Source organism: Triticum dicoccoides, chromosome 2B (assembly GCF_002162155.2).
Source record: "Triticum dicoccoides isolate Atlit2015 ecotype Zavitan chromosome 2B, WEW_v2.0, whole genome shotgun sequence".
NCBI classification, from domain to species: Eukaryota; Viridiplantae; Streptophyta; class Magnoliopsida; order Poales; family Poaceae; genus Triticum; species Triticum dicoccoides.
Window position 1 is genome coordinate 488185264 of NC_041383.1, and position 14435 is coordinate 488199698.

Genomic DNA, 14435 nt, shown 5'->3' on the forward strand with positions numbered 1-14435 from the left:
GCCCGCCGCGAGAGGCAGCAGACAAGGGAGAGGGACACGACCGAGTAGTCCGTGCGCCACCGCGGGATGCAGGCAGAGCCCGACGAGGACGAGCGACTCCTCGCTTGGGTCTACCGCCGGTCAGTTATGACGACGGAGATAGACGCTCGGCGGCTTCTCCGGAAGAAAGCCAAGGCGCTCCGAATTGCCATTGAGCAGTCCGAGCGCGACGCGGCGGAGGCAGCTGGACTAGCAAAGCTCAAGAGGCAGTAGGACAGGGCCGCCTGACGGCTCAAAGGGCTCATCCTCCTCTCCAATACCTCTAACAGCGACGACCACGACACTTCATCCGACGACTCAGATGATCATGCACCAGCCGCCGACGCCTATAGTTGCGCCGGCAACCGGAAGGGGAAGGGGCCGACTAGGAAGTGGTGAAGATCCGCCTTCTCCACTTTAAATTCAAGGTTTTAGATGTAGTTTAAACTTGTCCGTCGTGTTATGTGCATTATGTGAATTGTGACGATCTTTTGAAGATCCGGCTGTGATCGTTTGGTGAACGGATTGTGCACTTGTATGTCCGTTTCTATGTCCGTTCATGATTTATGTAGTTTTTATCGATGTTGCATGATTTAGTATGGATATAAGGGATCAGATATGAGATACGTGGACGTGTATGACACAATTTGAGGATGACCGGTCAGTGCACGCGGATCCGCGGGCATTTGAGGGACTGGATTTGCCAAGTCCGTCTGTAGATGCTCTAATGGTGTTGCAAATATACATCACTTGTAACAAAAAATTAGGGCATTTGCAAATTATTTTGGCAACAAATAGAGATAGGGCATTTGTGGGATATGTTTTTTTGGCCCAAAATGCCCTCAAACAGCAGTTTTTTTTTTGGCACGACGGTTGTTTTACATCATCCGATGATGCTCTAAGAGCACCAGCAATGCGGAGCAAGAATGCTACGACACAATATAGACACGCGCTTATCACCAGGCTTGATGGTATAAAGCGAGAAGCCCTGGCCTCTGCATCATCGGTTGGTACACCGTACACAGAACTATCTTTATTGCTAAGTTATACTCATATCCCTACAATACAAAGGTACTAAGTGAGAATAGCTAGACCAGACAATCTCTTACTCCATTGATGATTCGTTGTACTCGTCGACAATCACAGTAGGGGGATTCTTCTCAATCTTGTTCGCCAATCGCTTTATCTCCTCGGCCGCCTTAGGGGCCTTGCTGCTGACTGCAAGAAATATCTGACGGAGACTTGCAAGATTTTCCAGGCCATGAACACCATACGCAGTTCTGAACCTCAGTTCAAGTCTCTGGAGCATCGGCATGGCACCTTCCACAAAACTCAAAGGTGGCAGAAATGGTGCCAATAAGCGCAGTAGCTTAAGCTTGCCGAAACCACCATCCGGCACAAATATCTCTCCTCCTGAATTCATTGTATTCTTATGCAGAATTTCAAGAGCACTTCCATTCTTGGACTTTGCTGCATCTAGAGAGAAAGTGAGAGAGAATAGCTCAGGCAATTCACTTATTAGCATCAAAGTATCTGTCCTCAGTGAAGTTAAGGACAAAGTTAGTTTCTCAAGGCCATGCATACTAACGATCCACTTGGGCACTTCAAATAAATTGCCGCAAAGCTCCAGGGTGTGCAGGTGCTCTGGCGGTGCTTTTGAAGAACTGAGTGATTCCTCAAGAAAGCCAGTGAAGCCATCATCAACCGCAAGAAATTTGAGCGAGCAACTGCTCAGGTGCTCAATGGCAGAGAGCAACAGTATCTCATCTTCTTCTTCCAGCTTCCCAAGTATGTAAAGGCTGAGTTTCTTCAGGTTTGTGAGCTTCTCTAAGGCTTGGAGCACTTGCTTACATGAGCCGCGGCTAGTCGATTTGAATAAGCCAGTAGCCGTTGTCTTCCTGGTGAATCTGACCATGCCTGCAGTTGAGGTTCCACATATCCCCATACCAGATAGCGTTTTAAGGGCTGTCATCTTTGTGATCTCTTCTGTCATTATCAGTGCTTTCCGCTTGCTTTTATTGCCAGCAAGCAGATGGGTCATCCGCTTTAGCCCCCCAACTGACTGAGGCAGTTCACTTACTTCTGTCTCCCTTATGTCAAATACCTCCAAATATTCCAGCTTCCCTATTTCAGCTGGAATCTCCTCAATGTCTGTCCGACGTAGGCTCAAGTACTTCAACTGGTGCATTTTGCATATTTTCTGGAGCTGATGGGACGATAAATCTCTACAAGATTCAAGATCCAGCACTTGCAGTATCTGAAACTTCAGCAAACAAGAATGCAGTGCTTTAAAGCTGTCGAATGCTGTCAATGATCGGACATGTGACAATTTCATCCTCTCTACAGTTTCTTTTTCTTCCCGAGCACTTCTGTGAATAGAGAGTCGGCGCACCTTGTAGCTTGGAAATGGTGTCTGCCAGTGACCACCCACTACAGTGATGAAATTCTCGTCGCTTGACTTGGAAACAATATACTCAAGAACCATGTCATGAATTTGATAGGTCTTGACTTTGCCATTACTGCTGTTGTTGACTGCCCGAATCAAGTTTCTGCTAATTAGTTCGTTGAAGTAATCTTCAGCAACTTCCTCAATAGTCTTCCCATGCTTTTGAATGATAAAGCCTTCTCCTATCCATCTTCTAATCAAACGCTTTCTGCTAACAAAGCTGCCCTTCGGAAACATGCTCAAGTACAATAAACAGGTCTTGAGATCAGCCGGCAAATCATTGTAGCATTGGTCAAGTACTTTTGTCACTCCTTCCGTACTGAGATGAGTTTCCAACCCCCCATTCAAAGCCTTGTCTACTTCAGCTAAGTAGTTATCTATTGTCTTCGAGCTAGTGCCTGATCGCAGTTTACTAGCCACGAGCCCTGCTACGACAATTATGGCCAAAGGCAAACCTCCACACTTTTTTAAAAGAGCTTGAGCATCTCCAATGGGATTGTCAGAAGTACCAGACATAATTTGACCATGTGCTACTGCTTTAGTTGGATTATCACCAACAGCACCCGAGATAATTATACCATGTGATGCAGCTTCAGTTGGACTATCAGAAGCAGAGGTGACAATGTAATCACCTGACGGAGCTTTAGTTGGATTACCAGGAGTGCCGGATAGAATTTGACCATATAATGAAGCTTTAGATGCATTATCAGGAGCACTTGAGACAATTTGGCGAAATAATTTGTAGGAATTTTCTTCAAGAAGTGGCTTGTGGTCATACAAGCGACCATTTCGACGGCAGCAGGCAACAGCTACAGATTTAAACCTTGTTGTCACCACTACACTCCCACACTTCACTCTTTCAGGCAAAGAATCATTAATGTTTTCCCATGCTGATACAGACCATATGTCATCTACCAAGACAAGGTACCTAATTCAAGAATTATTGAAAAACCAAGTAAGTATTTGCAATAGCAACATCACAATTAAATACTGTACTAGTATAATGGACTGGCTTGTGCACGTAAAGTAAGTACTACAACAACAAGAGCAAACATATACGAGTGGTATACCTCTTATCTTTCAGTTGGTCAACGAGCTTCTTTCTGAGATCTTTTTCTCCCCATTCCTCAATTCCCTCAAGGGGGTCATTCAGAGAAGCACCGGCCTGCTGCTCATGGAATTGCTTGACAAGGCTCCTCAGAATCATCAAAAGATTGAACTTCTGCGAGGCCTGCACCGACGCTCTGCAGTCAAAATCATCTCCAAACCTGCGGTACAACTCCATGGCGAGCGTTGTCTTCCCAAGGCCACCAAACCCAAAAATAGCAAGGAACCGCTTCTCAGTGCTCTGCTGAGTGGTGTGCTGCTCTGCTTTAAACCATCCCCCGAGTTCGTTCATGGCATCTTCCACGCCCACCGGTTGCTTCGTGCCAATGAGTTCGGGAGGCGGAGCTACACGGTCTGTAGGAGCGTCAGCTACCACGGGCTCACTGCTACTTCCCGTAAGGTTGTCCACCCCGTACCTCGTGCGCCGGTCGCTGACCTGCTGCGCCCGAACCTTGAGGTTGCCGATCTCGGCGGCGATGCACCGGCGCACGTACATCGTCGTGAGGAAATACCACTTCTTCCGGATGTACATCAGCTTGCCGTTCCCTCGGGGCTCGTGGCCGAGCCGGTGGTTGACGTCGTCGACGCAGTCCTCAATGTCGTAGGACACCTCGCGCACCTGCTTCATCCAGTCCTGCCGCTGCTCGTCGTGGCTGCCAGCACGCTTGGTCCTGTTGAGGAAAGCCTGCATACTGGCCAGCTCGTCGTTGATGTACTGGATGTCGTCGCGGACGCCCTGGATCAGGGTGTACTCCTGGGCGAGTAGGCTCCCGAGCTTGCCGACGAGGGATTTCACGGCGTTGCTCGAGGCGCCAACGATGAGATCCATCGTAGCAGTATCTTTGCTTGGGACAAATAGTAACAGGGAATAGTAGATCTGCATATGAGGTGCAAGTGCAGTGGGATTGGTAAAAAGTCTATAACTGAGGTCTACAAAGCAAATTTGCTACAAAGTCGAGAATTGAAAGAAAAAAGAATAGAAACTCGCCGTACTTGGCAGCTCTAATGGAAGTTTCACTCCACCATCTTGGCAGTGCGTGTGTTTAAGGGAGGACGAACTGCTGCCCGTCGGCAGTCCAGGCAGAGCAGAAATTAGCGCCCTTCATCTCGTGCGGCGCGGTGGTAGATGTATCCGTAGATGGAGAGGGTGATAGACCGGATCTGGATCTGCTAGAGTTGGTGGGTACGAAACGGTGGATTCGAGGGCTGCGTGGAACCACCGCGGCGCTCAGTTGGCGAATGAAAAGGAGCATCAAGTCAAAACCTTTCAGAACCCTCCCTATATCTACAGTAAAAGACAAGGGAAACGTTTACACCCGACCACCGGTCGCGCGCGGGCCACGTGATCCAGCTGGATCGAACGACCAGGGAGACCGCGCAGTTAGGTCATGTACAATGGTTCTATCTTAGCAATGTCACGTAGGTTATAAGATGAGGTGGAGGAGAGAGAAATCATAAGAGAAGGCTTGTCTTCTCTTAATTAAGAAAAGGCAAGAGATGATCTCTTAGCACAATATGTCTCACCACGTTTTTAGGAATAACTAGTTATTGAAGATAAGGCTAAAAGATGACTCATTGTAGACATGCTTTTTTGTCATCTCTAAATTGCATGCAAGATTTAAGATAAGACTATCTTATCGACCATTGTACATGTCCTTAGTACGTTTTTCTGGCCCACGCACTCTATACGACGCCTTTTTTTCCTCTTATTATTATCTTTTGCTTGCAGCTCTCCCGTCCACTAGTTCTTCCCTCTTTTCTTCCCCGTCCGGAGCACAGCTCCTTTTTTTCTCGAATATGTGAGGTTGCGTATTTCCATTGATAGGGTGGGAAAGGAGGTAATAGCACCGCAGGTACCCTAACTTGCACATAATGTGACGATTTAGTCCCAAACTTGCAAAACTTGACTCCACCATACCCCAACTTGCATTTCATGTGCTGATTTAGTCCCAGACCAATAAGAACTCGACAATTGGTAGCCAGCTGGCTGGACCGGTCAACGCACACACTTTTGCACAAAACCCCCTTCTGTTTCCTTTAATCAACCCGCACTCACCTCCACCTGAATGCATTGATCAATCAAAACTGTCTTTGTCGTGGTGGGCGGAGCAAATCATTGCATGCATGCACGCATGCCTCGATCGATTGTGGTCGTTGAGTGGAGATGTACGAGAGAGTACGGTGTTTCGGAATTCTCGGATGATTGATGAGTGGATTCAAAGCTGGAATCATATTACCACTTCCTTCGATAGAAAAAACAGAAACAGAAAGGAAGCCATGCAGGCTGGTCATAGACTAGTAGTAAAACAAAATTTGAGTGTCTGTGAACATCTGCCGTTTGTACGGTGTTAAAAAAGTAGGTCTGTACAACGTACATCAATATTAGACAATATATCAAGTGTATTGTACATTACAAGATATAAATTGCATGTAATATTGGATATGATATAATTACTTGGTTAAATTGATGTTGATATTAGACATGATAGGAGTATTAATTAGTAGAGGGTGGTAAACATGTTTATAATGCTAAATGTATGTTTAATGCTAACGCCGAAGCTTTGTGCATGTTGGATAGATGCAGTTGAATGGGTGAGATTTGTTGAATTTCTATGACTTGTTCTTTTTATATTGACATGGATATAGAAGTACCGTCCCGAGGCAGATGACGTTTTTTTGTTGTTGCTACAATCAAAATATTTGGGTGTTGGTCGGAGCTATATGTTAGCTTTTCTTTTTTTAGCACGTTTGTTGCTCATGTCATTAACAAGATAAGCATCTATCCTGGTTGAGTTATGCGGTCGGCGCTGTCCATTGCATTGGTACGTGGCTCACCGGCAACGTGCGTGACAAGCCTGCATCTTTCGGGCCTTTTCGCCAGATCCAAAGGAACAAGAGTCGATCATCGGAGCAGATTTTGGATGTACGTACGCGGTACGCCGATGCAGATTTGTCCGCTAGCTTACTTGCACCACACACTACGTGAACATGTACAAACGGAGTGAGAGTGGACCACAGCTGTGTGCTCATACATGCAAATTAACAACTCACCGTATGGTTATAGCTTAATTTCGACGCACCTAGTTTAGCCAAACAACAAAACCCGTCACATGACCAGGCGGCTCCTTCCTACGTGGCGTGCATGGAGCCAACGCAGGACATCTGCGTGAGTGACTAGTCACACGTGTGCATAGTATACACACTCACTCTTCGAAAAAATGTGTGCATACACACGTTATTTTGCTTACGTGGACGGCAGCAAACTACCCCCCGGCCTCTTCTAGAATGCTCTCACTCACCGAAAGCACCTTTGGGCTTTGGCTAGCACGAAGCGAGAGGAGCAGTGAAGCGCCAACAACCACCTCCCGGTCGCCGCCATTTCTTCTGCTGCAGTTTCTTGTCGCGTCGCGCGGGGTGTTTGGTGGTGGATTGTTTTCTGCATGCAAAGTGCAGGTTGATTAAAGTAAACAGCAGGGGGGTTTGTGCAAAAGTGTGTGCGCTGACCGGTCCAGCAAGCTGGCTTCCAATTGTCGAGTTCTCATTGGCCTAGGACTAAATCATCACATGAGGTGCAAGTTGGGGTATGGTGGAGTCAAGTTTTACAAGTTTGGGACTAAATCGTCACATTCTGTGCAAGTTAGGGTACCTGCGGTGCTATTACCTCGTGGGAAAGAGTACCGGGTTAGCATCCCGGTCATCGTACACAATGATGACGGTGTCCGGGCGCATTAAAGAGCAGAGAGAGGAGGGAGGATGCTCAGCCTCCAAGTTTACATTTTATGTTACAAGAATGATCCTGTCGAGCCCTTTGGCGCCGGCTCTTGCCCATAATTTCGCTTCTTGCTTGATGTCTTCAAGAAGGAGGAGGGTGTGGCTATGAGAGGCGTTCTCTCTCGAAACAGACTTTCGCCTCGCTTGGCTCTCCCTCTGAGGGGGAAGCGGATCCTCTAACATACTCAAGGGATGTCATGAAGCTACAGTGAAATGCGTGTGTAAAACGAAGAAAGGATGTTAGGGTTACTGTAGCAACCAATATGCGGATTTACTGTAGCATGTAAAAAAATATATCAAAAAATAATTTTATTGCACCATAATTTTGTTTGTAAGTAATTTTTATAAATGTATACAGTAGATTTATAATTTGTAAATTAATTATAATCATTTTAGGCTTAACCATATGGATGTGAAGAAGGGATGTCACGGTTACTGTAGCTTACGTGACATCCCTTGAGGATGTTAGAGGATCCGGTTCCCTCTAAGGGGTGTTCTTCAGCTTGGCCATCCATCTCCTCTCTCCCTTCCTCTGAAACTGCTACAATCATTGTCGCTATTTGCTACAACCTCCCAGGTGCTGCTACACCCTTCCCCCATGTGCTGCTATGAGGGGCGTTCTTCAGCTTGTCCCTCCCTTTCCTCTCCCTCTACCTCTGAAACTGCTACGGCCATCGTCGCAGCAAGGCGAGCTGCAATCTGTAGAGTGCAGCTGCGTTGGTTCTACGGCGAGAATTTTTTTGCTGCAATTATCGTAAATTGTTATCACTACCATCGTCGACAATGCTACATCATTAATGCTGATGTTGGACATGCGACGGCGGCGACCACATTTTCTACTGCGATCGCGGTTATTTTTGGCTACATCGAGTGACATAATTTGTTACCACCATATTTTTGGCTGTGACCGGCGACGAAAATTAGAGAAAAGCTGCAACCAACGACGAGAAAGCTTCAACCCGCTTCTGAAAAAGCTTCAATGAGAGATCGATGAGCTGACACCTGCCAGCGGTGATGATAGGGCTACTTTTTGGCAACGCACGTGAGGGTGCTACGATGTGTGCATGATGCGATATGACTGCTGGAACCCCATCTAGCGCTGTTGCAACTAGAGGTGGAGCACGATGAGCTACAAGGCCATTCGACGAGTGTGGCAAGCGGCGGCCTCTGCTACGAGCGGCAAACAGGCCGACGATGGGGATGACGACGACAAGCGCGCGGGAGCCTGCAGGGCTAGCAACACATAGCGTCGCGTGCTAGATGTGTGGAGAGGGGCGGGGTGCTGGGTGAGCTGCGAGAGGAGGACGAAGGAGCAAGGGTGATCTAATGATGCGGGGGCCTTAATACCTCCTTTTAGTGATCCGATAACGGAACGGAAAGTATTACACACCTATTTCCCCGGAGGTGACCTGGGTTATCGAACCCACGAGAGGAAGGTCCCCTTGAAGCGATGGTCTCTAGAAAGCTTCTGTCAAAGGATTAATTCTAGCTTTTGTCTGGATCAAATCAAGCTAACTGTACGGGTATGAGATCTTAATGCTTACAACCATGTATTTGTGTTAGGATCAGATGTGATCTTAATTTGTGTGTTGGAATTCACCCGTCGAGATGTGCTTGCTACGAACCGAAGTGAGGGATATGTCCAAATAACATCTCGACCGACACGTGTCCTGCATCAAGAATCAGTTCTCCAACCGAATGCCCTATATGTCGTGTGAGGTTTCCCTTGATAATTAAGATTATAATAACCAGACAAGAGATTTGGGCGTTTAATGACTACACATCATTAAACCCCAATGATGGGACCCGTGTTACCATACTAAACACTTCTATCACTGGTGTTCAGAATAACACTTGACTTTCTCCCTTCCCTTAGCCTTTTCGTGGCTCGCTCTCCATGATCCTGGGTACGTGCAAGGATGAAGAACGCGGACAAGACAAGAGACATCTACAAAACAACTTTATTTCACACATACGGGACGTTAATTCAAAGCACTTCCATTGATCCCCACAACAAATACAGAGGGTTGCAAGGCCTATGCCTCAACCCATACCTTACCGAACTACTCACACGTGAAGATCGGATCACATAAAGAACACATCTTGAAGATTGATAATATGTCTTACAATTGATGCCTTGTGTGATGCACAATTATAAGTATGAACTAGAGGAAGATGAACTATGGTGGTGATGGTGTGTATAGAGATGAAAATGGTGGCTAGACTCGATGAAAGGGGATGAAGATGACTCTGTTCTGGTTTTGCCCGCGGATGTTCTGTTAACATTTCGACCTGGTCCCCTTTATAAAAGTTGTTCAGGTGGATGAGACAACTTTGTTTCGACGCCATACAACCACTCATACGAGCGGTAGCGGTTGTATGGAATGCTGTTTTTTGCTTTTGTTATTTTGGTGCGCCTCCTCTGGATTTCTTCTATCTCCTCCTTCACTCATTTTCATGTTCACACGTGGTTTCTTTCCTTTTTAGCCAATTTCCCGTGGAAACACATCAAAGAGAGGATTTTTGGAATCATTTGCATTCATTAGTCATTAGTAGCAATATCAGCGCAAACATCTCGGCTTTAATGAAATATCTCGGTCTAAACAAAGGGTGGATGAGTGTAAAAATATCGCTCATCAGGCCTTCAATCACATGGCTATTCGGTGACCAACCGAAAATTCGGTCGGTCGACCGGTGCTTAGTGCTCGCTGCCAGTTCTAGGTGTCGGCCGACCGACCAAAGCCTGTGCCGGTCACCTAGCCAGCCGTTTATTGAACCTACGACGAACCATTGATTTGCCTTCTTCTTATCTTCTTCTTCCTCAGCCCAGTCAACGGCCCCTCAAACAGAAAATATGCCCCTCCCCTTGTGCCAATAACCGCAAATCTCCTACATTGGGTGCTTCGCATGAGGCACGACGGCCGCGTTCGTCCGCGTCATCGCCCCTCGGCAGCACCTGTGTTTTATAGCTCCACGTCCGCCACCGTCAGGTGCAACATAGCGCACCGTTTCATAGCTTGCCACACTCGCTGACATTGATGTAGCCACCACCACCTGTCATTCCAGCAAAAAATGGCCGGTCCATCGTCATCATCGACGCACCGGTCACCGAAAGATATGATGTAGCATCACGCGATGCCGTCCCATCACAACTCACATCCCCCCGCTCTTGCCGGTTGTAGCAAACTGGGCGCCGGTCCCAACAAAACAGAGTGTCGGTCCCATCATTGTTGCCGCTCCCGTTGCCCTCGTTGAAGCTCCTGGGGTTACTGGTCCAGTAATTTCGCTTGCTGGATGCAGCAAAATCGGCCTCTGGTCCTGGTACGTCTCCAACGTATCTATAATTTTTGATTGTTCCATGCTATTATATTATCCGTTTTGGATGTTTTATATGCATTAATATGCTATTTTATATTATTTTTGGGACTAACCTATTAACCTAGTGCCCAGTACTAGTTTTTTTTACCTTGTTTTTTAGCTCCGCAGAAAAGGAATACTAAACAGAGTCCAGACGGAATAAAACTTCACGATGATTTTTATTGGACCCAGAAGACACCCAGAGGACTTGGAGTCCAAGCCAGAAGAGACACGAGGCGGCGACAAGGGCGGAAGGCGCGCCCTACCTTGTGGGCCCCTAGGGACTCCCTTGACCTAGGTCTTCCTCCTATATATTCACATATATTCCAGAACCACCAGCTGTCGGTGTCAAAACCGGCAAATCTTGGGTAGGGGGCCCCAAGTTGTATGTCTGAGGATCGATGGTAACTGATACGTCCATTTTGCATCATGCTTTTATGACAATATTTATTGCATTATGGGCTGTTATTTCACGTTATGTCACAATACTTATGGCTATTCTCTCTTATTTTACAAGGTTTACATGAAGAGGGAGAATGCTGGCAGCTGGAATTCTGGGCTGGAAAAGGAGCAAATATTGGAGGCCTATTCTGCGCAACTCCAAAAGTCCTGAAACTCCACGGAATATCTTAAATTAAATAAAGAAAAATCGTCGCCAAAGATGAAGGCCAGGGGACCCACACCCTGCTCACGAGGGTGGGGGCGCACCCTCCCCCCCGGGCACGCCCCCCTACCTCGTGGGCCCCTTGGTGGCTCTCCGACGCCCGTCTTCTCCTATATGAAGTCTTTCGATAAAAAAATTAGAAGGCAACCTTTCGGGATGAGACTCCGACGCCACGAGGCGGAACTTTGGCGGAACCAATCTAGGGCTTCGGCAGAGCTGTTCTGCCGGGGACACTTCCCTCCGGGAGAGGGAAATCATCACCATCGTCATCACCAATGCTCCTCTCATCGGGAGAGGGCAATCTCCGTCAACACCTTCACCAGCGCCATCTCATCCCCAAACCCTAGTTCATCTCTTGTATCCAATTCTTGTCTCCAAGTCCGGGATTGGTGCTAGTAGGTTGCTAGTAGTGTTGATTACTCCTTGTAGTTGATGCTAGTTGGTGTATTTGGTGGAAGATCATATGTTCAGATCCTTTATGCACATTATTACCCCTCTGATTATGAACATGAATATGCTTTGTGAGTAGTTACGTTTGTTCCTGAGGACAAGGGAGAAGTCTTGCTATTAGTAGTCATGTGAATTTGGTATTCGTTCGATATTTTGATAAGATGTATGTTGTCTAGCCTCTAGTGGTGTTATGTGAACGTCGACTACATAACAGTTCACCATTATTTGGGCCTAGAGGAAGGCATTGAGAAATAATAAGTAGATGATGGGTTGCTAGAGTGACAGAAGCTTAAACCCTAGTTTATGCGTTGCTTCGTAAGGGGCTGATTTGGATCCATATGTTTCATGCTATGGTTAGGTTTACCTTAATACTTTTGTTGTAGTTGCGGATGCTTGCAATAGAGGTTAATCATAAGTGGGATGCTTGTTCAAGTAAGAACAACACCCAAGCACCGGTCTACCCACATATCAAATTATCAAAGTACCGAACGCGAATCATATGAGCGTGATGAAAACTAGCTTGACGATATTCCCATGTGTCCTCGGGAGCGCTTTTCCTATTATAAGAGTTTGTCCAGGCTTGTCCTTTGCTACAAAAAGGATTGGGCCACCTTGCTGCACTTTATTTACTTTTGTTACTTGTTGCTCATTACAATTTATCTTATCACAAAACTATCTGTTACCACTTATTTCAATACTTGCAGAGAATACCTTGCTGAAAACCGCTTATCATTTCCTTCTGCTCCTCGTTGGGTTTGACACTCTTACTTATCGAAAGGACTACGATAGATTCCCTATACTTGTGGGTCATCAAGACTCTTTTCTGGCGCCGTTGCTGGGGAGTGAAGCGCCTTTGGTAGGTGGAATTTGGTAAGGAAAAAATTTATTTAGTGTGCTGAAATTTTCTGTCACTTGTTACTATGGAAAGTAATTGTTTAAGGGGCTTGTTTGGGGTATATTCACCCCGTCCAGTAGAGCAAAGAGTTGCTCCTCAACCTACTCAACCTACTGAACCTATTGAAAATGAAACTCCTTTTGAGATTCCTTCGGGTATGATGGAAAAACTGCTAGCTAACACTTTTACAGGAGATGGAACAAAGCATCCTGATGAATATCTACGCTATGTGGATGATGTTTGTGGACTATTTAAGCTTGCAGGTATACCCAATGATGTTGTTAAGAAGAAGGCCTTCCCTTTATCTTTAAAGGGAGACACATTGACATGGTATAGGCTATGTGATGATATGAGATCATGGAACTATAAAAGATTGAAATTGGAATTTCATCAAAAGTATTACCCTATGCATCTTGTTCATCGTGATCGCAATTATATATATAATTTTTGGCCTCGCGAAGGATAAATCATCGCTCAAGCTTGGGGGAGGCTTAAATCAATGTTATATTCATGCCCCAATCATGAGCTCCCTAGAGAAGTAATTATGCAAAGTTTTTATGCTTGGCTTTCTGATAACAATCACACCATGCTCGATACTTCTTGTGTTGGCTCTTTTATGATGAAGACTATTGAATTTAGATGGAATTTATTGGATATAATTAAATGCAACTCTAAAGATTGGGACCTCGACGAAGGTAAGGAGTCAGGTATGACACCTAAGTTTGATTGTGTTAAATCTTTTATGGATACCGATATCTTCCGTAAGTTTAGCACTAAATATGGACTTGACTCTGAGATCGTAGCTTCTTTCTGTGAATCTTTTGCTACTTATGTTGATCTCCCCAAGGAGAAGTGGTTTAAATATCATCCTCCCATAGAAGTAAAAGTAGCTGCACCTATTAAAGTTGAAGAAAAGATTGTCACTTATAATGATCCTATTGTTCCCACTTCTTATGTTGAGAAACCACCTTTCCCTGTTAGAATGAAGGATCATGCTAAAGCTTCAACTATTGTTCGTAAAAGCAATATTAGAACTTATACACCTCCTGAGCAAGTCAAAGTAGAACCCCATATTGCTATTGTTAAAGATCTTGTTATTCAATTCCAGGGTGAAACTGCTAGAATTGCTAAACCTTGTGCTAGAGATAAACATAGACCTGTGGTAGGCGTGCCTATTATCTCTGTTAAAATAGGAGATCATTGTTATCATGGCTTATGTGATATGGGTGCTAGTGATAGTGTAATACCCATTGACTTATACAAAGAAATTATGCATGATATTGCACCTGCTGAGTTAGAAGAAATTGATGTCACAATTAAACTTGCCAATAGAGATACTATTTCACCAGTGGGAATTGTTAGAGATGTTGAAGTCTTGTGTGGAAAAACCAAATATCCCGCTGATTTTCTTGTTCTTGGTTCTCCACAAGATAGTTTTTGTCTCATTATATTTGGTAGACCCTTCTTGAATACTGTTAATGCTAAGATAGATTGCGAAAAGAATGTTGTTACTATTGGCTTGGATGATATGGTTCATGAGTTTAATTTATCTAAATTTAGTAAACAACATCGCGAGGAAGAATTGCCTAGTAAGGATGAAATTATTGGTCTTGCTTCTATTGCCGTACCTCCTAGTGATCCTTTAGAACACTATTTGCTAGACCATGAAAGTGATATGTTCATGAATGAAAGAAGGGAAATAGATGAAGTATTCTTTAAACAGGAAC

At 45.4% G+C, this 14435-nt stretch overlaps 1 protein-coding gene across 1 annotated transcript; it reads right to left on the minus strand.

The window, feature by feature from the left end:
- Positions 1 to 1025: 1025 nt before the first annotated feature.
- Positions 1026 to 4803, minus strand: LOC119364387 (disease resistance protein Pik-2-like). The gene is made up of 3 exons (XM_037629868.1): positions 4565 to 4803; positions 3535 to 4448; positions 1026 to 3392 (listed from the first exon to the last, which is right to left on the minus strand). The coding sequence occupies exons 2-3, from the start codon at positions 4398 to 4400 to the stop codon at positions 1124 to 1126; spliced, it is 3135 nt and encodes a 1044-aa protein (XP_037485765.1). The 5' UTR covers positions 4401 to 4448; positions 4565 to 4803; the 3' UTR covers positions 1026 to 1123.
- Positions 4804 to 14435: the final 9632 nt, after the last annotated feature.